The sequence below is a fragment of the Lingula anatina genome, unplaced genomic scaffold (genome assembly GCF_051362555.1).
Source record: "Lingula anatina isolate TDL-2025a unplaced genomic scaffold, LinAna3.0 unanchor82, whole genome shotgun sequence".
Classification (NCBI taxonomy): Eukaryota; Metazoa; Brachiopoda; class Lingulata; order Lingulida; family Lingulidae; genus Lingula; species Lingula anatina.
Genome location: NW_028257603.1, coordinates 2,306,136 through 2,333,895, shown reverse-complemented (window position 1 = coordinate 2,333,895; position 27,760 = coordinate 2,306,136). Strand labels below are relative to the sequence as shown.

Here is a 27,760-nt window from a genome sequence, read left to right as displayed (position 1 = left end):
ACTGTTTACTACCTATCATTCGCGAAAAAACCAATAGAAAAATGTGTCACCTCGATATTTTACATTACATTTTATATTGTGCCAATATGCTTGCACTTACCCATCCAATTTTTTAAATACCACAATCTTTCGACCGTCGTAACGCTGTTTTTCTTGAAATCGTACACAAGTCAAACTCTCCCAATGTCTTGCTGCAGCTCTTATTTCCTCCTGTTCCGGACCATCTATACATTAAAAAAAAGAATTGCGAAATTGTCATACCACAACACTTGGAAGCAAACAAGCAATGCATGACCTTATACGGACCTGAATGGCGAAAATAAACATCATCAAAAAAATGTTCACCGAAACAAAAAATAGAAATTTTAAGGTACAAAGCTGTTCTGTGCTTTTAGCAAAATGTTAAATCCCTCTAGGAAACACATTTTACTATGTACCGAATGCATGGGAGAACTAACGATATCATCAGCCGAGAATCATAGGGCACTACGCTTAGCAAAATACCAGGCCTACCGCACTCTCTCGCAAATTTGCTGCAAATTTTCTGCTAATTTGCATTAAGTTATTGTAAATTTGCCAAGCATTTGCTGCTAATATACCTAATAACTTTTCATTTTGTTAAGGGTAGGGTAAACAGGGGCGGATCCAGTATTATTTAAAGGGGGGGTGTCCGCGGATGCTAAGCCAACCCTCTCGCCCAATTTGACGTGGGGCTTGGGGCCCGCTGAAGGGCCTTGACATTTTTGGTATTTTAGAGGGCAAACAGAGTCATTTGGTACGGTTTAGAGCTATGGTTCAGCTAGTAAAAATTCTAATTTCAAGAGGGGACCAGAAATTGAAGGGGGGGGGGGGTCAGAACTCCCTGACCCCCCCTCTTAATCCGTCACTGGAAAACCAGATGAACCCATGTTAGAGGAGAAATTACTCCTTATAGTTATTATAATTACGTACCGTGCGATCCGTCGAACATGAAAGGTATCGGTACACGTAAATCCCACCGTTTGGATGCCACGGGGGTAATTTTTCTCTTTTTTCTTCGTTTCTTTTTCTTTTTATAAAGTGGAAGAGAGTCCTCGACATATGCGCACGCATCTTCTTTGTTGAGCATAATGTCGCCCTCGACCTTGACCTCTATATCATCTGGTGCATTCTACAATGTGAATGGTTGGGCATGTTTAGTACAATCAGGTTATATTCTGAGTAAATATGACTTAAACTGATCTCCATGACCTTAAATTGTAATACGTAAAAAAAAATTATGTAAGAGTATGTTTGTCCTAGGCTTTTAGAAATTCAACTGGAAAAGGCATAAGATTTGGTTGATATTTGGAGTAACGAAAAAGATTTGATTACAAATGTGAACGTTGGTATATATATATATTATCACATGACTTAAGTCTGATTTTAAAAAAAATCCGTTCAAATCCACAAACTAAAGATAAAATCAAACCAGAGTCAATATTTACGACTCAAAAAAGTAAACAAGTAGTGTATAACCTTTACTCTACAATGCTATTCAAATGAATTAATATTTTTGCTCTAACAGCAGTTTACATCTTTAAATCTGTTTTTACCTCACATTCTGAATCTACCATTCTCTCAAACTCATCCACGGATATGATGTGCATTCGACCTTCCCGTGGTACAGCTCGTGTTGTCTGAAAGAAGAGAAAAATCCCACTTGATTTTTATTCATTTTTCATAATACCAAAGGCAAAAAATTAAATGTCTTCAGCTGTCACATTGAATCATTCAAAGAAATGAAGATTTAGACAAAAATGCAAGGTTTACACCATCTTTACTTTGAAAAAAAATACATGTACGTCCGATGTCCTATACAGATATTCAATGATTATTGTTTTGCTTTTAAAATAAAAATAATAAATTTAAGAAATAATAAATAAGTTACTTCCCAGTCTCAATGGACGAAAGAAAACTGCGTTACCAAATTCTTCAGTCCCATTTTTGGGGACAGTGTTGTGGAATAAATAGTGACTAAGTTGAATAATGACTTAAATTACTGCCTACATAAACATGCCATTATTGAACGTAAGGAAAAGGCCTAAAGGTTAAGGCCAAAATGAAGCTGAATACTTTTCTCTGGGTGCTGAATTGTTAATAAATGAAAAAAAATTAAAACCATTAAAAGAATTATCATAAATGGATTTTGTATACACACAGCAGTCTGTATTATATTCTACATTTAAAATAATAATCAAATTCAAGGTATCAATACCCATAAAACGACAAATCAAAATATGTCAGCAAACAAACCTCAAAGACTCGCATTAATCCAGACAAACATTAATCAAACAATTCGTGAACTTGGGATACCAAAAAAAGCAAATGTGACTCACCAAAGTGATAAACATCAACATGTACACACATAAATTATGATGTCAGTCAACCGAAACGAACGCAACATTCCGTGTTTACACATCATTTACATCAAAGGAGAACAACAACAACAACGCTAGCAATAAGGCCATGAGAAATGTGGGAGCAGAATTTAACATGGCGTCAATGATCATGGGACTACTTTTAAAGCGAAGAAAAAAATAAAACTGGTTTCATGAAGCATTTGTTATGTTATGCACTGATATCAACGAATGTTTTTATAACTATTAGTACTTAAATAAACCTCATATTGCAATGTGCTTTGAGGAACCTAACATAGAAAAAAAACGCCAAGCTCAGTAATCCATACCGATACACGAACAGTAGAGAAACATCAAAATAATTGCTAAAAGGGTCGTTCCACCTTTAAGGTATCACAAACATAGGTATGTCTTCAGAAATCTCAAGTAGCCCTGGCCTTCTTTACTGAACAAGCGGATAAGTAAACCCCCTTTCTGACCCCAACCAAAAAACCTAGATAAGGTTTTTGCTTCAGAGTGGAACTCCCCCGAGCTTAACCCTTAAACCCCCTAACCAACACTACCTACAGACCCACAAAGATGATGCAACGACGAGGAGGAAGCATCATCGTTCTCTGCCCATATAGTAAAATAACATAAACCAAGGACAAATATCAATAGTCAACCCCGAAGCATTCAGTATGCTTGTCACATTTTCTTTTGGAACCAAGTTGCGAAAGGTAGTTAACTTAAAAAATGCCATTGATTGATGTAATATATCATGAGTAGGTAAGTAGAAGCTAAAAAAAGTTCGAAGACAGTTGATTGCCGGGTTGGGAATTAGAGTTATACAGACCAAAAGATGTGCTACAACTCTAAACAGATGTCAATGTCCTTCGAGACACAAAAACCCCATTTTTTATCAAAGTATAAGTTGTAGGTATTCAGACGAATGCCAAATATTCAAGAATATGACAAAGGTGAATAACCCTGTCTTTTCAGACTTCCAAAAATTCAAGAACTGGCCAATGAATGCCCGGATGACGTAATCAAGGAGAACCTTTGACCAGAAAGTGATGTCATATCAAAGGCAGCATGCTATAACCTACATATTTTTTATTATTCGGCTTGGCATTCAGTACACCTCACGAAACGGTTGGAAACGCGGTCAGCTGCACTTGGTTGACCTTATTCATCATCATTCAGAGCTTCAAGTGTTCCACTGTTGGACAAAATCCTCAGCATGCGGCTTCCAGTGTATTCTGTCTCGGGCTTCACACTTCCAGTTTTTTTTTCTTTTTTTTTTTAGTACTTATCTAATCCATCCATCCATCTCTTCCGAGGCTTCCCTTGTTTCCTATGCCCATATCTTGGTTTCCATTCTGTCAGCCTTATTGTCCATCTGTCATCTTTTACTACTGATATGTCCTGCTCATCTCCATCTCATTTCTTCAATTGTGAGCAGCACATCCTTCACCTTGGTCTGTTTACTTATCCACTTAATGGTCTTTCTATCTCATACCTTGTTGTTCAACATACTTCTTTCTATCGACCTCTGTGTTACTTGTAGCTTTTGTTCCATGGGTGCATTCATTGTCCTTGTCTCTGAACCATAGGTGACAGCTGGCAATACACATGCATTGAACACTTTCCTTTTCAGACTAGTAGGGTGGTTGTTCTTGACTATGACTCTGTGCTTTGTAAATGCTACCCACCCTGCATGTGCTTTCTTTTTACTTTTTTCTCCAGTGTTCTGTCGCTGAGGCTGAATCTTTGCTCAAGATATACATACTCTTATACAGCTTCTATCTCCATGCTGTTGAACTCTATTGTTCAGGGGATGGTTAGTGGTTCAAACTTTACTTTGTCTTACTGGTTTTCATTTTTAATCCACAGGGGAGGTTTTCATCTGCTATGACTTGCGGTGTTGTCTCAAGATGGTTTGGTTCATCTGCTATCACTATGATATCATCTGCAAACCTGAGGTGGTTTAGGCTGGCACCATCTATGTTTATGCTTTTCTCATGTCAATCTAACCTCTTGAATATTCTTACTAATGCTGCTGTGAACAGCTTTGGAGATTTCCTTGACGAACACCCTTTTTGGTCTTGATTTCCTTTGTCTGTGTGTGTAGTCACAGAGCAATCAGTATACATGTATCTTTGAGAATCTGCAACCATCCTCAATCCCTTGGTCTTTTAATGATTCTAATATAGACTAAGTATCTACTGAATCGAAAGCTTTCTAATTGTCAACAAAGGTAACGCATAGTGGAATGTTGTAGTCATAGCACTTTTCCTTGAGCTGCTTGCCAGTGTGGTTTACTGTTTTTTTTTTTTGTTTTTTTTTTTTTTTTTTTTTTTTTGCTGTGCTTCATCCAGGAATCTTGTAAGCCTTTGAGTCAAGACCTTGATGTAAAACTTATACAGGTTAGATGATAAGCAGATGGTTTTATAATTCTTGGTGTCTTTCTGTCAGACCACTTCTTGCAGTCTCTTCTGTCTTCTTCATATTATGCGTGAACACTGGTGTCTTCTCTCGCTCTTTTCTTGGTGGTCTTATCCAACTCTACATATTCTATGTTGTTTCTGATATCCCTATTGTGGTCGACCTACATCATGCAAAACCAATGAAATCTACTTTCCAGCATGCCTGAAGAAAGAGGACCATTGATGTCTCTCCATCTGTAAGATTCAAGCACACACACAAACACACACACTGAGCAAGAGAAAAAACGAGAAAGAGGGAGAGAGAGAGAGGGAGAGGAAACATAAAAATGTTAATCCGTTTGACATATGTCACAAACCAGGGCCCTCTCAGATACCTACACGTGTTCACTCTGTGCCTTCGTATTAAAATGTATAGAACGTAAATCATCAACTTGCATAATTTCAACATTACCGAACGCTACATTAATAACCCAAATATAATGTCATATTTATTTTTGGAAAGGGAAATCAATTAGCAATTTATTGTAGTGAAGGTGTGTTTTAACAGCGTTATTTTCAGGCTTTTACATAAATCATGTCTGAAGGAATTTTACCTTCGTGATCTTGAGTCTTGCCTACTCGAATGTAATCGCTAAATAAATGCACCGTACAGAGTAATAGAAGTACGTGATAATATGCATTTCAGGCAGCTATGATGAGGTTTGTTTCCCATTAGTTCTCGTCTCTTTATTGTGAATTCAAGAAAATCACATACTAGAACAATTTTTGAGCTAAATTTCATTCATGCCTATAGCCAAGCCAAACAGGGTATACGTAGGAAAGGGATGTGTAAGAATGAAAAAGGCGTAATAAAACTTAATCATGAATTATGTTGTACGCCCCCTCCTTCTTTGACCCCCACAGTTCTTTCAGTAAAACCGGATAGTCAAGATAAGTATAAGAACCCTCTACTGAGCACTCTATTCTTTATCCATTCATGCCTCCAAATGCGTCGTATCTGTTGTACACCGGCAACCATTAAAAAGTACGTACATTGGCAATGACATGCGTGTACCTACAGTGTGTTTAGACCACCTCTCATCTTAATCTCTTCCGTATAGTATTTTATAGATTTTTAATGGACCATCGGTACGTAAAGGTTCGTGTTGTGCTGAACATTAAGAAACCGCGAGTGCTATCGAAAGTACATTAGTTCACATGGGAAGGGTATGGCTATACTTCCTGTATCAAGACGACATAGACGTGCATCCTCTGATGAAATTTTAGCTTAAAAATGTCGCAAAAATATTTTCCTCAAACACCGGCCAAACGCGTAGTTATTCTTTAAAGGTGTCTTGTTAGGTTCTACAATATTAGTAAGAATTTTAGACTTATATAATTGTTTGGTGTATTACCTAATCATGTGTTATTTTATACGGCATTTAACGACCAACCTGTTATTTCTGCTTAAACATCAAGATATAGAGTGAATAGAATGGGCCATCTTTATAACGGGTGATAAGTACGACGGCTTAGGACATTTTCGCTGGATAACTGCATTGACATTTACATGCCTGAACCACTATACTTAAGCTTCAACACGTTTTGTATTGCATTCGTCTACCCCCTAGGGAAACATTTATCTACTATCATTACTGTTAAAAAACAACACGGCAAAGTGAGGCCTAATTATACTTTTGGAGTCTGATCAAAGAAAACAAACCCGACTTTTATCTCTTGTCAAGGTACTTAAACCCATCTGTCGCCGCAGGTAACAAGTACCATAGACTGTATTACAACGTGGAAATGGCAGCTATAGAGATAGCTGGGTGGTTTTGCACACTATAGTAGACCAATTGTCATACATTAAATACATCTGCTCTTAACACCGGCTATGATATCAACGTTTTAACTCCTCTAAATTGTTCCATTCATGTGTTTGAGCCAAGATAAAGAAATGTGGTTGGCGAAAAGTGGACAATGTTTTTTCTAATCCTTTCTCAATCACCAGTTGGTGAGGTCATAGCTTGGACTCATTTACAGAACATCTTTCATAGATTTTGGTTGAGATGTGGATCTTATGGTCAAAATGAGTGGTCTTGACGTGTCTTCAATTGGCCAGAATTGAATTTAATGAAAAGAGTTTGTCCCTCTGTGGACACGAAGGTTCTACCATTGGTCAGAATTGAGGTTGATAAGATGAGCGAGTCTCTGTGCCAATGGAGAAGTGTTTAAGACAATGAGAATCTCATTTTAGCCCGGTAATCTTTGGGTCTCGATGCTTGTAAATGAATGAAAGTGCCCCCCCCCCTCCCCATTTGCTACCACAGACCGAATGGTGTTGATACCAGTTTCCATGCATAGTCGCAACCATCACTTCAGCATTTTTTTATACAAAAAAATAAGAGAAAAAATTCCGTACAAAGACAAAAGAACAGAAAAACTGGAAACAATCTAGCTATGTGCCTGTCGTGGTTACGCCCCATTATGAAAAACCCGGAAATTTTGATAGTGCATTTTGAGGACAAGAGAAGGACATAGAATAAATAATATCAAATGTCGCCTAAGATCTCTTTGTTAGTCGAAGAAGGACACCCTCAGGCGTTTGTGCGTGAATAGGGCACGAGCTCACAACATGTTTTACAAGGGACAGACATATGGATTGGACAAATGTGGGTGTGGGGATTCTTTCCTTAACAAACGAGCCAAGAACACCCCCTATAAAAAACGCCAGGAGCGCATCACTTCAAAGGCGGTTTATTTTATCCACGAATTGTAACACAAAATGATGACATCAGCGTCGTAGGAAATAAAGTTTATATTTTATTTACATATATAACAACGCACGGCATTCTTTTCTATAGACCCGACGGCGGGTGGGTTGCCGCATGGTTTCAGACAGGCTAGCTTACTTCAATTATGCCTTGAGGCGTGTTATTTTATTTTCTTTTTCGGTGAGACCTATGGTGTCTTAGTGCGTATATATTTAGGCACATTCCAGTTCACTCACCCCCGCAATTATAAGACAAAAAACTAGATGAAAACAGATTCAGTACAAATAAATTTATGTTATTTATGAAATCGCGTCTGACATTTGTCAGTTTGGAACGTGAGAACCATTGAAAACCTATTGCACACTTAAATCTGCACTCGCACAAGCCTCCGTAAATCAACCATATTGTAAATTAAGCGCACCATACAAATACGACGGGAGGGCGTTGCACAACCCCGAGATGAAAGACGTAAAATGACATCAATTATCCCCATATAAATCATGTGTTAAGATTATGAGTTTCATTTTCTTCGGTGAGTGTTTTTTTACTCTAATCAGCCTTTTTATTAATGCCCATGTACTATTTGCAATGGTAAAAAAGTATTCCCAAATCACTTGTCCGAATTCTGTATAAAACATGCACGACGTGAGGATTTCTATATCAAATTTAGTGACTTTGACAATGCTTTGGTCATATAATAGATTTGTGAACAATACCGTACCTAACGTTTCAAGATCTATTTCATTTTGGCCACGTGGTTCCAATGTGGAGTGCTTGCTGGGAAAGCTTCAAATTTCAACTTTCCTTGCACAGAAGCAGTCAATGTTGGCCTAATATGGACACGTATGCCTGGGGATTTATACTAATGAATATAACTTTATGAACATCGAGTCAGCAATAGGTCGATTTATCCATCTTTCAGTCCACTCAGTCAGTCAGTCAGGTAACTGAACACGCCCAGCCATTCAATTTTATAAAAATTAAACAGACATCCATCAGTCGTTTCCACTCTCATCGCAGACATATTAATAAACATATTAATGACAAATATTGTGGTTTTGAAAGAAAAAATAAACCAATCGAATTTCCCTAGCGCTAAACTTTGCCGTTTTAGATATAGTTGTTCGAGTTCAGCGGTTACTCTAATAATAATTCTTAAAATATCATCATATGCCCCTGAAGCTGATCATCAGTCGGTTAAGTATGGTCAAAGAAATTGACCCCGTGACACGAGTGCTTTTCCGGGTACAGAACAAATGCCTTGGCCGTGTAAAGAGCATGAGCATCGCCTGGACGTCTCCATTACGAACTCTTAACAGGGATGGACTTAAAGCTCTTGCCAGCAACTCACGAAGTGCCAATGAGGAAATTGGTGAAAAATATCCAAGCAAAGATACCTAATTAAGCTACTCTTTTTTTTTTTTTTTTTTTTTTTTTTTTTTTTTTTTTTTTTTTTTTTTTTGTCAAAACCGATAAGGGAACAGACAGAAACATGCTTTGAAGCCTAGTTTGACGTAGTTATAAACGTGTCAGTATTGTAAATATGGCGTTAGGAAGACTTGTTCAATCAGAGCCATTTTAGGAAAAGTCTCCTTCATAGTTATTATTTGTCGAGGAATATACGGGGTCAAGTAGACATGTGTAAGATTTATGTACTAATTTTTAGATACAAACATTTTGCGTGCCATTAATGTATTCACCAACTTTAGATCGCTTCCATTTTTTTATGCTATCAGGTAGGATGGTGTGTCTTACTGAAATATAATTATATAAGTAGTATAAGTATAAAAATATTTTATGCCATTTTACGTCATTTTATGGTATTCAAAAACTATGCAAATAAAATATTCATTTGATCAGACACCGTGAAATCTTGCTGAATATATATTTTAATTTTGCATTTTGATATAACAACTTATATAATTATAGGCAGGATCCTGAGCCAGAAACCCTTTTGAATATCTCACCATAACTGCATATACCAATCAATCTGCTTTGAATAAAAAAGAAAGGAGATTTGTTTTTATAGGGCTTGTAACCAGCTTACTCATCAAGCACATTTGTGCATTTGACTCGTGTCTGAGAGAACAGCTTCCATAGCCTTTTAAAACTTTAATAGAAATCTGCCTATAAGTAATGTTGGAGGAAATACCATACAGAATCACTTAGCTCTAAATAAAAAGCAAATTATTCAAGTTTTGCATAAACATAATGTTTTGTACAATTTGTCAAACTATTCATACCGCTTCCCTTCCTGCACTCCCAGTGCAAACCCATCATTACAATAGGAACTACAAACGACAATAATTCTGTAGTTATCATTGCTAACAAGCAATATCCCTTAATAAAGCAGTAAAACCCACGAGGGTCAGCCGTTTCATCGTAAACCCCAAATCATAACACCATATAAAGGCCTCTTTAACTTGTGTGGGTCTCATTCTGGGCGCGTTTTAAATGTGGGAACACGGCGACAGTTCCCTTCACATCTGTTCCCCGCTTCCCTCAAGTCACGAGTCACTTCTTAAGTTCAAAATAACATGTAGATAAAAACGAACACCTGTGCGCGGGGAAGATCTGTTTACTAATAAGCCGAGGAGGCCATGGCGTACTGGCATGTCAAAGGTCAAAGGTCAGAAGGTCATACGATATGCGTGACACTAGATCTCAGACTACTTACGTTATTACTGAGTTATTACTGAGTTCTTATTGAGGCTCAGTTATTTGTGCTTTATGGTTGGCCCTGCTAGCAATTACTTTTTTCCAAAGTAATTAGTGTTGCGATACACTACATGTGATAAATGTACGTGTACGTGTCTTTCTGTAAACTACATTTGCTTGTTTTTCAATTATTTCGACAATGTTTTTGTTAATAAACTGACTGTTAGCGTACTTTATATTCAATACTTCATTTCATTCGGACAATATGCCACGAACTATTTCAGTTATATCAGATATATATATGCTTAAATACATTGTACCATACTCTAGCAACAGATTATTAACCAATTTAGTATTGCTTTTGTCTTATATGAGAGCGATTTGATATGACCCGCAATAAAGCTTTAAAAGGTACAATTTTAGTTAAATTGTTTAAAACAGAATTACACAGACAGGGAATATTTCAGATACAAGTGCATAAAAGCCAGTAAATATAACGTATACTTTTAAAACAGAAATTGCATACATCCATAAAGAGTATAATTTATACAAATACAAAGAACATAAACTATCGCATCAATGCATCTAAACAGACAGTAAGAGAACGGGAGATGTGTATGACCTCTCTCTCTTTAATGCAATTCATACAAAAGTCGCATAAACACAGATAATTGCATTATAATTGGGCAATTGATGAGTATCATTTCTGTACGGCCAGTCCCACGACCAAGAGGTCATCAGTTTAAAGCCAGCTATATTTACATGACATCCATAAGACACGTATTACATAAACCGTAGCCGTAACGACATAGATTACGGTTAACTAGCTATGGCAAGACGATGAATTTGATGAACTTAGTTTGACTTATAACTGACTAATACTTATTGCCTCCCTCTGTCGACGTTATATATATATATATATATATATATATATATATATATATATGGACATTTCGGACAGCATCGGCTTAAAGCCAAAAAAGGTCTAAATATTTGCATACAAATGTATTGTACACCTTCATTAACCCCACAGCAGCAGTGTTTTTGGCGACATATACTCTGTCTATGATTATCGCTTTGCACCTGGCTCTAAATCCTTTGCAACTAAATAATACAAATGTTTTTTTTTTTTTTACTTAAGTTTATAAATTCTGTAGTTTAATATATAGATAACAGTTAGTGCAGCGCCGCAGAAAGAGCCAGTCATTTTGCAAATTTGGAATGTTACCCATTTTGACGATCTAATGACAATAAGAAACAATGAGAATTAAAGCCTACACAGCCTACCAATAAAAAAAATGTGGTTGTTTCTTATGCCATTTTGAAAACTATCTTGGAACTTTTTTCTGAAAAGGCTTACCAAGCCCTTCAAACCTCCACTTGAGTTTCACGAAGCCAACATAAAACCAACTCTGTGATGAGAAAGGGAAACTTTGACTTCATTAAACCACACATCAGAAGGTTTGTTTCTGCTGTGGTAAAAACCATATGATATGATATACTATGATAGCGTGTGCATGGCAGAAGAACTAATGCACAAGTCTGGGACTTTGCTGTCTAACATCAGAGACAAAAGATGACAACCACATTTACCTCCTGTATAAGTGATGATGAATACGCGATACCATGAACATGTACGGATACATTTCAACACATCTGGGCCTTGTTCTGTGGTCAGCAAATATGATTAGTTTAATAAGATAATTGAACAAACGCATCCACATTAAAGGGCTTCGGATGATTCACGCCGATATGGTGCCTAATGGTGAAGGTGTGCTACAGCGTTTTCAACAATTGTTATTATATGTATATCAAACGGAATGTTTTGATGATGGTAGCGGGTACACAGATGTAAAATTAATCATGGCCAATAAACTATATTGTGAAACTCGTAACGTACAGAAGAGATACGCGTATGATGTCATTTTCACAGTGAGATAAAGAAGGATGGGCCGCGGGGAGTGACATATCTCGCCCGTGTTAAACCTAACCCAAGGAGCTCTGTCACTTGTTTTACGGTATATTCAACTTCGGTGCTACACGTTGTTTTTATTCACTCATAATGAATTTTCCAATTTTCCAACCATTTTTTCATTGACAATGGGAGAAGGCACTTACCAAACGATGGCACACGATGTTTGGCATTTATATTTATTTTCTTTTGAAAAAGCTATGTTTACATGTAGGTTTCAGAATATCTTGATATCCTATGGGCGGCCTATAAAATACGTCATTATTGGGTCAGCTCTTTGGCATTCTTATTTTTCTCACCAGGTGAAATCTACTGGAAAAACGTGACCTACTTTTTAATAAGGTCAAACTAGGTCTGACAAGACAATCCCAAAGCACAGCTTCCTTAATACGTAAGATGCATACCGGGTTCGACACGAAGGGGACGTGAAAATAAAAATAAAAAAATGACCATAAGAACGACGTTTTAAAACAACAGCCTTGAGTTCAGACTGTGGCTGGCTATGGAAAGTTATTTCCCTGTGTGTATCTTGACAAGTATCGATGGAATCAGCTTTTTTATTTATATGCTGACAACATAATCCGTAAAATGAATTAAACATGGGATAAATCATAGGACTTTGATGCACCCCTCTTTCTCGGATAAAAACGCTCTCCATTATTCAAAACTTGACTCCCTCAGCACCGAGTGCACCTGATGTCACAATTTAATCACAGTCAATCTGTCTGTGGCGCAAAATTCCCTTTAATTAGAACCCACTTAATTAGTACCCACTTAATTAGTACCCACTTAATTGGTACCCACTAAATCTGGCGGCAAGATGGCTTCTGCAGATGACACGAACTACGATTACCAATGTATCTCTTGGTGCTTCTTATTGTCTCTTCTAAATGGATATTAATATGAGAAATCATCGTGACAGGAATGGTAGTCCGGAAGGACCGTGGTCCGTTCACCATTACTTAATTAGTACAGTTGACATTCGTCCCATATACTAACCCCAGTACTACGACTAACCCTAATAATAAATGTAGTAATCATAAGGGACCCCAGACTTGCATTCCCAGGACTATCATTCCTGTCACATGAGTACTGTTTGAAAATGACATTTTGTATTGACGTAAGTGATGTACACAGTGTAATTTTGTCAAAAAGGAAATGCCAAACTTAATTCCAGTTTTTACAATGAACTTTATGCTTAGACGAAGGGTGCTGAATTTATTCACCAAATATCTGCGAAGCCTCTACTGACAAAGCCTGAAATTACGCTTTATCATATAATGTCATTTACCTACTGTTTATACCAAATGTTTTCCTTGTACAGACACTGAACACAACAAGTCAACACTCAGTCCATTCGTTTTATGAGAAATTACGGAATTACCAAGGAAGCACATAAACAGTAAGGCAAGCATTACGTGACATTGCTCTTAGTACCTTAAACGTTGGTACCCATATCTGTACTCTCTTACGGGTTATATCACAAACCATAATTGGACAACAGGGCATACAATAAAAAATCGATGTTGCACCTGACGTTCTTGCTACGATACATTGGCCGGTGGTGGTTTTACGATAGCGTAATGGCGATTTTTGGGGCGATGCCTTTTTGAACAAGGTAATCAGTACCAATCACTTCGTGTTTCACCGCGGCGGCCAGAGGGAAAATCAAGTGTGGTTAAATTAGAAAACTGTCGCTTAAGGGCGGGCAGTTAAAATCCAGGACTAAATACCGTGTAATGGATAGCGTTTTACAAAAGGCGGTAGGTTTTTATATTCAAAATGTGCCCAAGGACCCGCGTTTAGTTTTAAGAATATAATAAAAGGGTTGAAATTCTTTAAGCGGTCATAAATGACATGAAAGTATTTACCGGCAGCGTTGAATATTCAATTTAGTCCCCCGTAGTGTCAGGAATGAGTCTCCTAAAAGTCAGATATCTCAATGGACAACAAAAATTCTGTCAACGCAATTAGCTGTGAATTCAAATTAAAAAATAAAGAGATGTTAAGATGACTCAGAATTATTCACTTACACCAGAAGTACATTTTACCGATCAGGCAGTCATCCTTCTTTAGTTTTCAACTTGAAACTAATGCTTTTTTATTTGTGGTTTCCGTCTTTGTCATTTCCTATGCCCTTCCATTCCGTTGTCTGTAATAATAAATCATCAGGCATAACAACACAAGTCACGGCCGTTAAACAGTAAAATTATTGCTTAACTTGCAACCGTACACGTGATTGACTATGCAAGCAAATCACACTGAGGGTTATGTCTTTTGTCTTTCTTAAATGGGCGACATATTCATCACGAGAAATTCACAAGCTCATCAACGCTTGATGTGAGTCATAAGTGCTGAACTTCAACGCCATTAGATTGTTAAAAAATGGGATTGTAACACATTCCGAGCTCGTTATAAACTTAAGCATTATTTGATCATCAGACTTAACTCATTTCCTAACACCTTTAAACATCTAAATGAGTCTCTATTACAAACAGAGAATGTTTCATATCCAGACCCATTATCCGGAATCTTATATGTTGAAATGTGATAATTCTGTTCATTTTTTTATTTGCAATCTAGACTAGCCGGAAAGTACGTGAACGGGGACAATTGGTGAGTCGCCATTTCAAATCCAACGGCCTCGTGCTAGCTGGTTGTTTCCTTAATTGCAGGGGTGTTCCTCTAGGAAAAGGAATTGCCACCCAATAACTCCGTTATCAGTTCCGACCCATGCCAAATGCACCCAATGGCCAGGTTCGGACTTTTCGAACCCCGTCATTACTGACCCGTTGTCCAGGCCTATCTGACCCATCTTTCCAGTGCTTGACCACCCAGCTGGCTTATCACCCCTCGAGCTGCAAATTACCCGAGCAGTTAAGTTTATCACGTAGCGTCACCCCTGGTCTAAGTATCTATCTACACCGCACATCAAATAATTTACCCTGAGTCATCATTTTTCGACTTCTTCAACTTTATAATGGGTGGTTAGGAGCAATGACTTTGGTTGATGATAATAAAGAGATGTCGTCTGCTTCGGACACATTTTCCCGCTGAAACGTGGCCGTTTTTCATGGGTAGCATTTGGGCTGTACGTGTGCGTGTGTATGGAACTGTGTTTGTGCGTGTGAACGAGACAGGTTTTCCAAAGTTATTCAATTATTTCATCTCTTGATAATTTGAATTGAAAACATACTCGATTGAGTTATAACTTAACACAGTTAGAGATAACATTTACTTTCGATGTCGGTTGAATAAAAAAATCCAATACTTATAAAACGAACAATTAACGCGTGTCGACACACATTTATTCACTCAGTCAGAAAGCATGGATCGAACCGTTTAAGCTTATGTTGTTGGAACGTCAATACATGGCTGAACAGACCGTAAACATGACATTTACGTAACAGGGCAAGGATTGCCTTATACAATAAATAAATAATGTGCAGCTGTGAGAGACGAGGCAGTCATGACAAATTAAATGATAAAATAGTGCCCGCTCTCTCCCTCTCTCTCTCTCTCTCTCTCTCACACACACACACACACACACACACACACACACACACACACAGTCCAGATTAACCCGTGTAGATTTCGTCAAATAACACAACATACAACTCAAGGGTTGAATCAACGCCTTCTACCCCCTACCCAATCACCGCACCCCACCCCCTCCCCTTCCCACCTAAACTTATCAGTGATGACGACACACCAGATCAATTGAGGTTAGAATGCCTCCAAGTTTGTGTTGGACATCGTTTTGTGGCAGAGTTCAACTTATCCGTCCAGCCCATTAATACATGGATAATGAATCGCATACTATCCACCTTTAGGCTACTAACAGGTTATCTTAACTGGACACTGTCCAAGCCTCCCGTGGCAATTTTTGACATACCAAACGAAATGCAGAATACCCTTCCGCCACACGCTGGGTACTCATGTGTCTTTTCTTTAAATGATAAAACGTTTGGATATTATAGATATTTGGTAGGCTGTGTACTGTTTGTAGGCTGTTGGTAGGCTGTGTACTTGAATAGGATGTTTATATTGTTTATATTTGGGGAAAGTATACAAGACAATGGAATGTGACAAAAGAGTAAAATATTGCGCCCCACCCCGCCCCCCACCCCCCACCCAAAAAAAAATAATAATAATAAAATAATATCTTGATCCTATGTGAATCAGTATTGGTCAATTCGTAAGCAATATCCACGCTTGCTTTATAATAATAAAGTCGTGGGCTATGTTTGAGTGCTGTGAGTTTGTACGTGGAAGTTAAAGTCATTATTCTAACTAAAGTTATAGTGTGTAAGCCTAACCAAATCAGAAAAGTGCAAAGGCCAGGAAAGGTCACGTCGGTGTCCATTTTCACGGCCCAAATAGCGTGTGTGCCATGCGTGGATAGAAAGGTCATTTTGGTGCCTTGCTCCAGAGTCATCTTTGATATGATTAAGCAAATTCTCTGAATTTTAGATGAGAATTTTTGGGGGTAGTTTGGGGTGCCTAACCATGGCATATGAAAAAAAAATTAAAAACGTAATCAAATAACATTGGTGACGAGTGTGGCTATTCATTGTTATACAGTATTATGAAAAATTACTTTTTTACTGTAGTTTGCCGATTTAAATAAAGAAAACGAATGATTTGCACATCAAACCAAAATATCAATATTTCTTTATAAAATATTCATCAACAAACCCATACGACAAGCACCGACTATAATATTTGTGTAAAAACCACTCTCATTGCTCTTGTATCCAGCTGGTCACTGCAGACTCTCCCCCACGTGACGTCGTAAAAGTCACCTGACTGGATGACGTCACACCAACCACCTGTTCTCACCCAGAGATCACAGAACGAGAACAGCGGAAGAGGAAGCGGCATAAAACGACAGACCTGTTGGCAACAGATTGCGCAGTGCTTGATCTAAGGACATAATAAAAGACAAAACAAGAATAATATCCCCCTAGTTCGCAGAAAAAGAGATTTAATGTCAGCCCCCGACTGAAGGTTAAGATGCAACACGCTACTACAAAAATGCAACAGTATTTGCATGTCATGAAAAAAAAGTACTGCTTGTTATGTACGCTGCAGAACAATACACATCAACGCTGTAGCTTTGAAGGACACCTTGAATTAAAGAAACTGCTGGTTGTACGGTTTCTGGCATATCAGTCAACAGTTATGTGTATATAATTTCTAATAGTAAATGATCAATTCATCCCAGTTTTATCGTGGTCATAACCACGTGTTACTTCTAACCTTAGCGCTCATTACTTTGACTTGGGGATCTCAAATGATATTTTAGCCCTACAAGCCACCTGACCTAACTTTGACTGACATGTGTACGTAACTCCAGTCAAGGCCACCGACTCTTTAAAATGATTTACTAAGTTTTTCACCCTGTCAACTTTGGGAGTAAAGTGATGAGTGAACACTAAGTGCATATCATCTTCTTAGCGGTACCCCAAAGAAAAAAAAATGGTATGATAAAAGCAGGGTCTGATTTATGAAAGAGCGTTGTTGTTGTTATTGTTATTGTTGTTGTTTGAATTATTCAACTTTAAGAAAGGAGATGGGCAGATATAACACAATACATATTATTAACATAAACTTAACACATATACGACTACCAAAAAAATGATACGATGTTGTTTCATTTTATTATTTCATCATGAAAAGCACATTTCATCGCCACCTCTGTTCAAATTTACTCCACGAAGAGTCACAGTGTGTTTGGCAGTGGAATGTGATTAGAATAACCAGTATGTTAGCTTGTTGTGACTATTGACAAAAATGGTATCTAAACGGTATGTAATTTTATTAATTAATTAAAGAAGTAAATTTAACGGTGTCTTTATCAATATTCAACCCACGTAAAATTATCGACAGTTGTTCACCCAGTCCGTCAGCCGGAGGTCAACAGCCGGCATCACGACCCGACCAATATGTGAAACTGTATAAATAGTAACTTTGTGAACAGTTTGCATTGCGAATTTCTTTGATTAGGATTTACATAAATAATTAGACTCCAGACACCCTGTGTGGAAAGATACGCAAGGTTCCATATATAGAAATGTAGCCATCATCGTGCTTATTGATTATCATGGGGGGAGGGGGGAGAGGTGTTAACACTCGTAAGATTGTATAGAAATGAAGTAATTGGGATTTCCCTGCCCTAAGAGAGATAAATAACGTAACCTATATTAATCCAGAAGTAATCGTCAACCCTTGGTGACGAGCAGGATTACATGTATTATAACCGGAGAGTTTGCGCCAAGAGCACAGCGCTGACAAAACCAAGATAACACATATGACTTTCTCATTTTTCTCTTGACAGACAGGGTGATAATATTTTTAAAAAAGACAAACTCAACCCCAACAGACCAGTCATTCTGACAGCTGCTGTAAACGGGCGTGGTTTCAAACAAAATTTTTAATAAAAGTGCCGGCTTGGACATCGGCGCTGAAGCTGGTAATTGGTGATAACTATACGGTCACAGATTGGAGAAAAATGCCTGAAATTATTTAATTATTTGCAAGACGGGGACTGTGACTTTCATTATGGCCCATTAGGTCTTTGTGAATTGTAAAATTGCGTGTTTTGATGCCATAGAGCATCTTTTAACTCAGGTTAGATACCCAGACCTTGTTTATGCTGACAACAAGCAAGTGACTTTGTGACGTGGTCCCTAAACAATCTATCTTATAAATAAAAATGCTGAATCAGTCACGAATGTGGTGCTTTTATAAATTACGCAATTAAATGAATTCCGGAGTCTTATAGTCTAGAGTCATGCGGTATACAAATAGAAAAAAGTTGTGTGAGAGAGAGAGAGATAGTTGGGGGGGGGGGGGGGAGAGGGACAATAAGTACATGTAACAATAATGATAATACCACTTCTGGAAAGCAACACATTTCCGACAAAAGACACATATTGAATCAAGTCGCTTTCATCTGCAATTCATCCATCGCGTTTTTAATACTTTACAAGACCACAGGTGTTGTTCGATAATTAAGTTGGGCCTTTTTATCATTTCCCATCCCACTGAAAACCTCTTTCCACAAACAAAATACTGGGCTTATATCTCCGTAGCATCGACAGTAATAAATTGCTATTTTGATGAAAAAGATTTCAAGAAAAAAAACAAATTATAGGGTAAACCGTGTAGTTAAAATGCAAACGATAAAATGAAACGTTTAGGCAGACAAAAATTAAGAAGACATAAGGAAAGCGTGGAAAATCTTTCGGATAAGTTAAAGTATGTACATGGAAAAAGTGGAAATTCGAACAGGATAAATATAGTTAATTAAAAGATATAGTCCATTTTATGTACATGGTAATCAACTGAAATAGTAAAACTGAACTGAGAGTCGCCAAACACGGAAGTGAATTGATTCCACGTGCTACAAATTCCTTCACTATCTTAGTTAGCAAAATCAATTGAATTTTCAATAATTTACGTGTTTTTAAATGAAATACAACATGCCTGCCAATTGAGAAACTCTGACATGTTAAATTTAAATATTTTGACAACATTCACCAACACAACATACTGGTAGTAATTGAACTGTATAAGGATGAAGTGAGTATATATTTATATTATTCAGTTGTTCAATCTTAAGCAAAATACCTCATAATAGAAGGGTTGGGGTGTATACATTTTTACTGAAAAAAAAAACAGCATCCCTCTAACCCCTACATACACAAAATTATATCAAAACCAACACAGGTGAATGCAAACCACGCCTCCCAAAGCAGAGCTAGCGCTCTATGCCATATTATCAGCGTTTTGATATCATCTTTAAAATAAAGGTGTTAAAACCATGATTTACGTTACTACACTGATGCACGTTCTGGGACCTTAACATGTGGAACCGTGACCCGTGTATGGTTATGACGGGCATGCTGTATCTCATCGCGTTCTGGAGAGGAGAAGGGTCTCATTAATCAGGTACCATGAACGAGACTTTGGTATGATACAATTTGAGTCAAGGCAGATGTATATGTAAGCCCTAAGTGTAGGCCAGCTAGCCAATGTTGATAGATTCACTTTCGGTGCAAGCGAGAGGAAGAGGTGTCAACACACACACAGTACATTCACGAGAAGAAAGAAAAGAAACCAGCATTAAAAAAAGTGCCAGGTGTGTTTTAAAATGTCGCGTGTCTTATTAGCTGTCCTTGTAACTAACATTCACATTGAAACAACGCGTGAGCCTGCTTTCGTTTAGCTGATTTAAAGAAAGGGGTTTACACAAGGGTCTGGGTTCAGATTCAATCGTAAATTGGCTCTATACTTTTGCTTCAAGATGTATAAAACTCATGGTTTTCTGTACGGGACAACTATTTTTGTTTTTAATAAATAATTGGATATAAATCATGTTTTGCACTCAGTTTGGAAGGTAAACGGCTAACATGCTAAAATAATAGGCACACAAAATCGCTTCAATGTGTATGGAAGTGCATACCAGAGAAATATTATCTCCGATTTTGTAAATAAATGGGTATAAATGGCAGGTTGCACCTAGATAGAGAGGAACACAAAGACTTGCAGAATATGCATGGGAAGCTAGGGATATGAATTATTAAACGGTAAGGTATGTTATCTACAATAAAATCCCTTTAATGCGTCTTGATGTTCTAGATTCGACGTGCTGAATTTTAATAGCCTTCTATCGACGTTAAGCCTTTTTCACTTCCGGTATCCAAGTCTCGACAGCGTCATTTCATTCTTAAGTTACACGCTCGGCAATTTTCTCTCGTTTTCCTGTACCACAGAAGCTGGTAATCTTTGAATGAGTCCCCTACACACAAAAAAATCATTGATATCTTAGGGATACGACACAGTATGCTATGCCGGGTATGTGGTGAAAGAATGCCCGAATGCCAAGGGCAAGTATGAGAAAGAAAACATAAACATGCTAGGTATACAACTTATAGCCGAATCGGCCACAAAACGTGAATTGCATAGAAATGCGCCAATTCGTCCTCATTTTGCATTACCTTCAGAGCCATTAACACTCAAGATGCCTTTGGAATATCACTTCCTCAAGTAGAAGTCGGTGACGAGGGTGCCAATATAGAAACAAAAAAATAGGAAGAGGGGGTTATCTATCCCGGAAAAGGGTCACGTAAGAAAAAATTTTGGTGACTTACCCTGTGCGTGACGTCGCCTTCTGTTCCTGCATCTGAGGACCTTTCCGAAACTGTGTGTAGAGAGACAATCGATGTATTCTCCGAAGATTTTCCGTCCTCTGAGACTGAGTTTGCGCCTTCCGCCATGGCGGGAGCGCTAGGAATACTGGTATCGTCTGCTTCTGAATTGTCTGCGGGATTTGTCCCGTGAGTTGAAGACGGAATGGAAGAGAGCGGCAGAGAGGCATTGTCTCCTTGACTTGAACCCGTCTGCTGCCCGGATAGAACTGCCAGTCTGGAAAGCGCTAGGTCGGCTCGTCTGCTCGAACCGGACCCAGCGTTCTTTTTGATAATTTGAGAGAAGAATTGTTTAGCAACGGGCATACCTCGCCCCCTTCCACTACCGCTACCTCTCCACTTCCCTGAAAGATCGTCTGCGGCGGAGAGTGCAACATTTGAAGCAGACGATGACTGAGGATTTGAATGAAAAGCTGGGGAGCTGGGTCCCTGTGGTGATCCCTGTGCTCTCGGGATATTCCCATTCGTTTTTCTCCTGTGTCTGTGTAACAGCCATAATGTCCTGTGTGTTGGAGGGGCCTCCGCCATGACAATGCTTACAGGCTGTGAGGCGATGTCCGCCGAAAGAGGGGCGGAGAATACACTCCATATTGCTCCTAGGAGATAGAGGTACGATAGCACACTCTCGGCGCTGAGAGAGGAACGAAATCTAAGAGTTATCCGCATATTTCTTCGCGTTGGCCTGCTTTGACATAATGTACCGTGTCCGTTCGTGAGGCAAGTCGTTCGCAGGATCGTTTCAGGCTAGAAAGAAAGATTACAACGTCATATCTGAGCTAAAATCGTAATTCATCTACCTTTCCTATATTGTAGGCCCCAGCGTTTTGTGACTGTATTTTGGTAGCGTCGACGGAGTCCTTACACGCGAGAGACTCCGCTTGCATGCAGTAAAATATCAACGCCGGTTATAGTTTAAGAAAAAAATGCAAAACAATGTAAAATCCGCCCTATCTTGTGTAGTCGACTACTTGTATGGTTGTAGCCCAGTCAGCAGTAACAGCAGGCATGGACTTAGTTTGTAAATGAGTATTTCAGGTCGTAAAAAAATGTCCTTACTTTTTCCCCTATCCTTTCCTTGCACATGGACCACTTGACACTTGAATCAATGCAGCTTGTGAAATTATTCTTCAGTAATTATAGAAATACTACTACGCAGGCTGGCTGTGCACCGCCTCGGGGCAGGCAGTTGACTGAAGTGGATTCCCAGCCGTTAAAAGAAATATCGCCCTCGGGGCTACGCTAAATCTCTCTTTAACTTCCAGTCGTCACCGAGTGTAAGTCCTACGATAGTAGACAGCGTAGTGCGTCAACGACAATGCTACTTCTGTAGTAAAAATAATTAAATCGCGGCGTTTTCAGTGGTCGTTCTGGTAGTGACGGTAAAACTGTTATTACTACCGAGAGCCCATATTAACATGGTATGTCCCAGTCCGCGGTGATATCGATGTTGGCTTCAACAATCAGCGGTTAATCTCACTTGTCCGGGTCCCACAATATTCTTTTTCGTACTTTATCAAAAATCGACGCAAAAAGTCAGTGAGTCCAAGAAAACACGACCTACTCCATGCGTCAGCCACGTTAAAAGTGAACCTCAACAGAGCTTGAAGGAAGCGGTATCTGATAGATTAATTGTTGTCATGCCCCTCTCGTGAGGCACCAGGCTTAATGGGTTGAGTCAGGAACGCCTCTGTGCGTCGAGATCTACCGTTAGCGAGAGTCTTTAAGCCAATAAGGGTCGTTTCTCAGTTCTGGCTCTTCTACTGCGACGGCTGTGCGAGGTCTGGGGTTAAGTAGCGTTTCCTCTCTACTCCGCCGAAATCCAACGTGTGGTCAGATATTATAATTTCACAGCTGCCTGCGCTTGGTCGCGTTTGTCGCTCTCCTGAAAATAACAGAAGGGGAAAGGAGGTCCTTAAGTCGCTTTTATCGAAATTATCATCTTTTATATGCAAGATAGACAGATTCCTCACTTCTTCAGCAGTCAGATGACCGACCTCCCGAACCGCATCGCTCGCTTGTTATGTGTCACTGATACAAGAGAGAGAGAGAGAGAGAGAGCGAGCTTGATTTTACCTCGACAGTATCGTAAAACGAAAGGCCAGCCTCTCTCCACTTTAAAACGCTCGTAGAAAGAAAGAGATTAAAATGTGCCTTATAAATATATGTATGCAAATTACGTGTAACAGAGGGTTCACAGCATTATGCTCTATAAGCTTTAATACTCCAACACGCGGTGGAATATGTATGCACCTAGGTCGGTTATTTATAATATTGCCTGCCACATGTCATGAATTAAGTTTTATCAGCGATTTAAAAGCGACCCGCCCTTAATGTCTGTTTATTAGCCTCACGCATTACCCTAAGTTGATAATTAGCCACACTAGACTAACAGTAAATTGGTGTGAATTGTTTGCACGCGTCTACGTATGTGGGTAGAGGCTTACGCGCGCACGGGAAAACGCGCACACGAGCAAGTGTCGATGTATACGCATTGTTTTTTTCTTTTCTTTATCTTTCTGCCTTTCCCCGTCCGTCCTCTCTCTCTTTCTCTCATCCCATCATCTAATATTTATCAATATTTTGGAATCACACTTGATTTTTTGCACAGTCAAAAGTTATACTCTTTCTCTCTCTCTCTCTCTCCTCATTAATATCTGCAGAAACTAATACGCCCACACAAATCCCCACAAACAATAAAAACACCTTCAACAATTAACACACCCTGTCAAATAAACGAAACCCATATCTTCTATTACTACGTGTATTAGGCACCGCCTTCAAATCCTTGTAATAAAATGACATTAATTGTAAACGAATACTTTACGGTTATCTACCTTCGTCTTTATATTTAACAGCAGAAACGGCCTTGTCACTCTGACTGAAAATGACTAAATGACGCATGGCGTGTTAGAACAGGTATTTTAAGGTCTTTTAATGTGAGATTAAAAACCCAATAAGAAAGAGACATTCTGACATTATTAAGTAGTGACGGGTATTAAGGCGCCGTGACAAATTGGTGCGCTGTGCTATTAAACCCTCAAAAAGGTGAGAATAAATTTGTTTCGGAACTTTATTGTTTATTGCCCTCGTCGTGCCTCGACTGAAGAACGAGACTGGTTGCGATGAAGGACTTAGTATTTTTATTGATATTGATTGATAAATAATGTTGTACAAATTATTTGAGACCACTCCCCCCCCCCCCCCCCCGTCCTTAAAATGCTCTGAATATTTCTCAAGTAAAATATCTTATCGAACAATTCTGTGATGAAGTAGGAAAAAATAAACTTCCGAATTGTTTTTAAATGTGTTCACAATTTTCTTATTTAATACGTCATTCTTAGTCATCAGTTTTCTGCGTTCTTTGTGAAGGAAATGAGTGGGAAAAATAGCGGCATATTCACTCGCGAAAGGTTTCAATTTACCGCTTGCATGGACATCGATTTAATTAGGTACGACAACGACCACCATGATGCAATTTTATTTCGATTTATTCTAAAAATAAAATTTACCTTTACGTAGGTACTATCTGTCTCTTTTTTTATCAAAACTGAGCATGCCAAATTGGTAATTTGTTATTGTGTTGCATTATTCAAATAAAGGTATTTCATTATTACTGCGTAGATCTCAGCAGAGGTGACTTGAAGTATATAAAGAAGAAAAATTAATTAAAAGACATAAACGTTTACATTATCCTGCGACTAAAATTGTCATATTGTTTCAAAATGCCCCACCAGTCTCGTATTAAACAACGGTTATTTCATAGCACGAGCAGGGTCTCGCTATCAATGTCAAATCACAGTTTTAAAATCGACAGTTTTCTCAGCCACCAACAAAAACATTAGCATTATAGAGACGCGAGACTCAAAGCATTAATTTCAACATAAGGGTAATAAATTCATGCGCCCCACGTAAAATATTTCCGTGGGCAATTACTCCAAAATTAATATCTTTTATTTGTAAAATGATGATAAACCTAGCGGTTGCGTCCTTGAAAAAACAAAGGCTTTGGGAAGAAAAGTACGAATTAAACAAATTGGTCTGAGAAGATGATTTTGTCTAGTAAATTTTCTTTGCTGACAAGGGCATCGTTAGTCAGCAGCCAAGATAAAATAATGTTTATATTTAGATTTCTTTGTAGCGTGTTTTATATATTCTTCCTTGTTTTTTGTTTCGCCTTCCTATTTTCTTGAGTTTGATTGTGAGTGGCTGTGCGAACGTGTCCTGTTTCGACTTTCTATACATTATATTTCTCTCTAACTCTCAACTTATCGTTTGAACCACGATTCCACGATACTCGATGCGAAACCCATTGATCTCTCTCTCTCCTTCTCTCTCTTTCACACACACACACACACACACACACACACACACACACACACACACAATTCCCCCCTCTCTCTATGTCTCTCCCTCTCTCTCTCTCTCTTTCATTTATTCCCTCTCTCTTTCATTTTCATGTTCATGTCACCTACGTTAGCAACAATATGCAACTTGAAAAAGTATGATACACAACTCATTGCTTGATTTCCATGGCAACATGCTATAGACACCAGAAACATCTCGAGAAAAAAAAAAAGCCCACTCACCTAAAAGTGCTTTGCAGAAGTACATCAATCTCCGTCATTCTTGCTTGTGCAGTATCTTGTAGAAATGCATTGAAATGACTTGCCAATGACAACAGTTACCCGTCTACGGGGGTTGTCAGGGGAGACTTCACAATAACGGAATTAATTTGTTCAGTGGGGGAGAAAAACATAGGCGGACAGGCTATCCCACCTTTAAGAGAACAAAAATACTTGACATTTTCTCAAAAGGACAAATTCATGGTCGAGGTGTCACAGCGGAAGATGATCAGCATTTCCAAGCTATACATCACCCAGAGGCCGTTCGCCTACATCACGCTGCGTCACACCACGCAAAAAAGTGCATAACGTTCCCATTGTCTCTCCCCAAAATTTCCGCGACCGCCCATCACGTGACAGTGGAGTTCTCACGGGCGGAGGAGCAGAACGTTAGACAAGGGATTCCTAGTCATGAACGCGCTGAATGCCCCGTAATTAGATATTAATGATATGGTATCGTTGAACAACAGTTAAACAGGAAAAAACGGGACCCTTAACCCCCCGATAACCGACGCTGCTATGCACATATCTTCCCGCTCGTTTTTTCCTTCTTTTATGTGGTGACATTTCACGTAGTCATTTTAAGTTCTCTTTGAAGTAACAGAAGGGCGGTTTGCCTTTAGATCAAACTGATAACATTTAACATTTGTAACTATCGAAGGCATTAGAAAATACCCCAAAAAGACGAAGAACAGATAAGACAATTTACAAGCTGTGTGTAAATTTTTATTTATGATTTTCTTTTGGTCTGCAGTTACAAAGATACATACATTTGGACTTCAAGTTGGATATCTTTTTTAATAAATATAATTAAGATGTACTCTAATACATAATTTGTTGTTTCATTTTTCAAAAGCTAAGAATCATCCACGATTATAAAGCTTCACATACAAATCGTGATAGTTACAGCGAATTTGAATCTAAATTATGAAAAAAGACATTTTAAAGATAAACTATATAAGTAAATGTATTTTGTTTGCTATATCTTCCCTGTTTCCATGAGATAAAAGTGGTAGCTTAAGGCAAGTATAAATAAAGAAGTAATTGAATAAACACTACTGACGTTAAATCCAATATAATTGACCTCAGAAATAATATTCAAGTCTATACACGATATCAATTGGTATTATACATAATTTATTACCAGGAACATTTAATGATGTATAAAATGTATATCAGTGCCTTAACCACCAAGAGAAAAATTGATAACTATCAAATACATGAACATGTATGAACAGCAAGAAAGAAATAAAGGCATTGGGTGAATTTTGTTTACTTACAACCCCATCCTTCTAAAAAAAAAAAAAGTCCGGTTCGGTGTATGTTGAAAACAAAGTAACAGACTCTCCTTAAATGGTCAATGGTTATTATCACCGAAGTTCTGAACTAGCACGAGGAAGTGCATTTTATTCACTCCACATTTTGTAACCGCCAAGATGTTTTATGATAACAACATCGAAAACTACGGGTTAAAAAGGAGGAAGCAGACCCCCTTTTTTTCATAACCAGCTCTTGACTGTAGCTATCTGATCAAAGGCGGATAAGTATATGCCAATCTTTTATTTCCCCCGTCACATGATTTAAAAGTATTTTATCATATCATATTTTTGTCTCAATTTATTTATTTATTTATTTATTTATTTATTTATTTATTTAAAATTCACAGATTTATCCAAAATGTAAAAGCTAATTTGACCTCCAATCATAAATATGCACTTGCTCATTTCATACAT

General features: G+C 38.2%; 1 protein-coding gene across 2 annotated transcripts; it reads right to left on the bottom strand.

Annotated features, from left to right (window-relative positions):
- Positions 1 to 79: 79 nt before the first annotated feature.
- LOC112042648 (uncharacterized) lies at positions 80 to 26,182 on the bottom strand. Of its 2 annotated transcripts, none has more exons than XM_086998485.1 (6): positions 25,992 to 26,182; positions 22,462 to 23,287; positions 21,349 to 22,149; positions 1,575 to 1,658; positions 952 to 1,150; positions 80 to 224 (listed from the first exon to the last, which is right to left on the bottom strand). In XM_086998485.1, the coding sequence occupies exons 2-6, from the start codon at positions 22,486 to 22,488 to the stop codon at positions 97 to 99; spliced, it is 1,239 nt and encodes a 412-aa protein (XP_086854611.1). In that variant the 5' UTR covers positions 22,489 to 23,287; positions 25,992 to 26,182; the 3' UTR covers positions 80 to 96. The 2 variants fall into 2 exon arrangements, with proteins under 2 accessions (XP_086854611.1, XP_086854612.1); XM_086998486.1 differs by lacking the exon at positions 25,992 to 26,182 and adding an exon at positions 23,479 to 23,597.
- Positions 26,183 to 27,760: the final 1,578 nt, after the last annotated feature.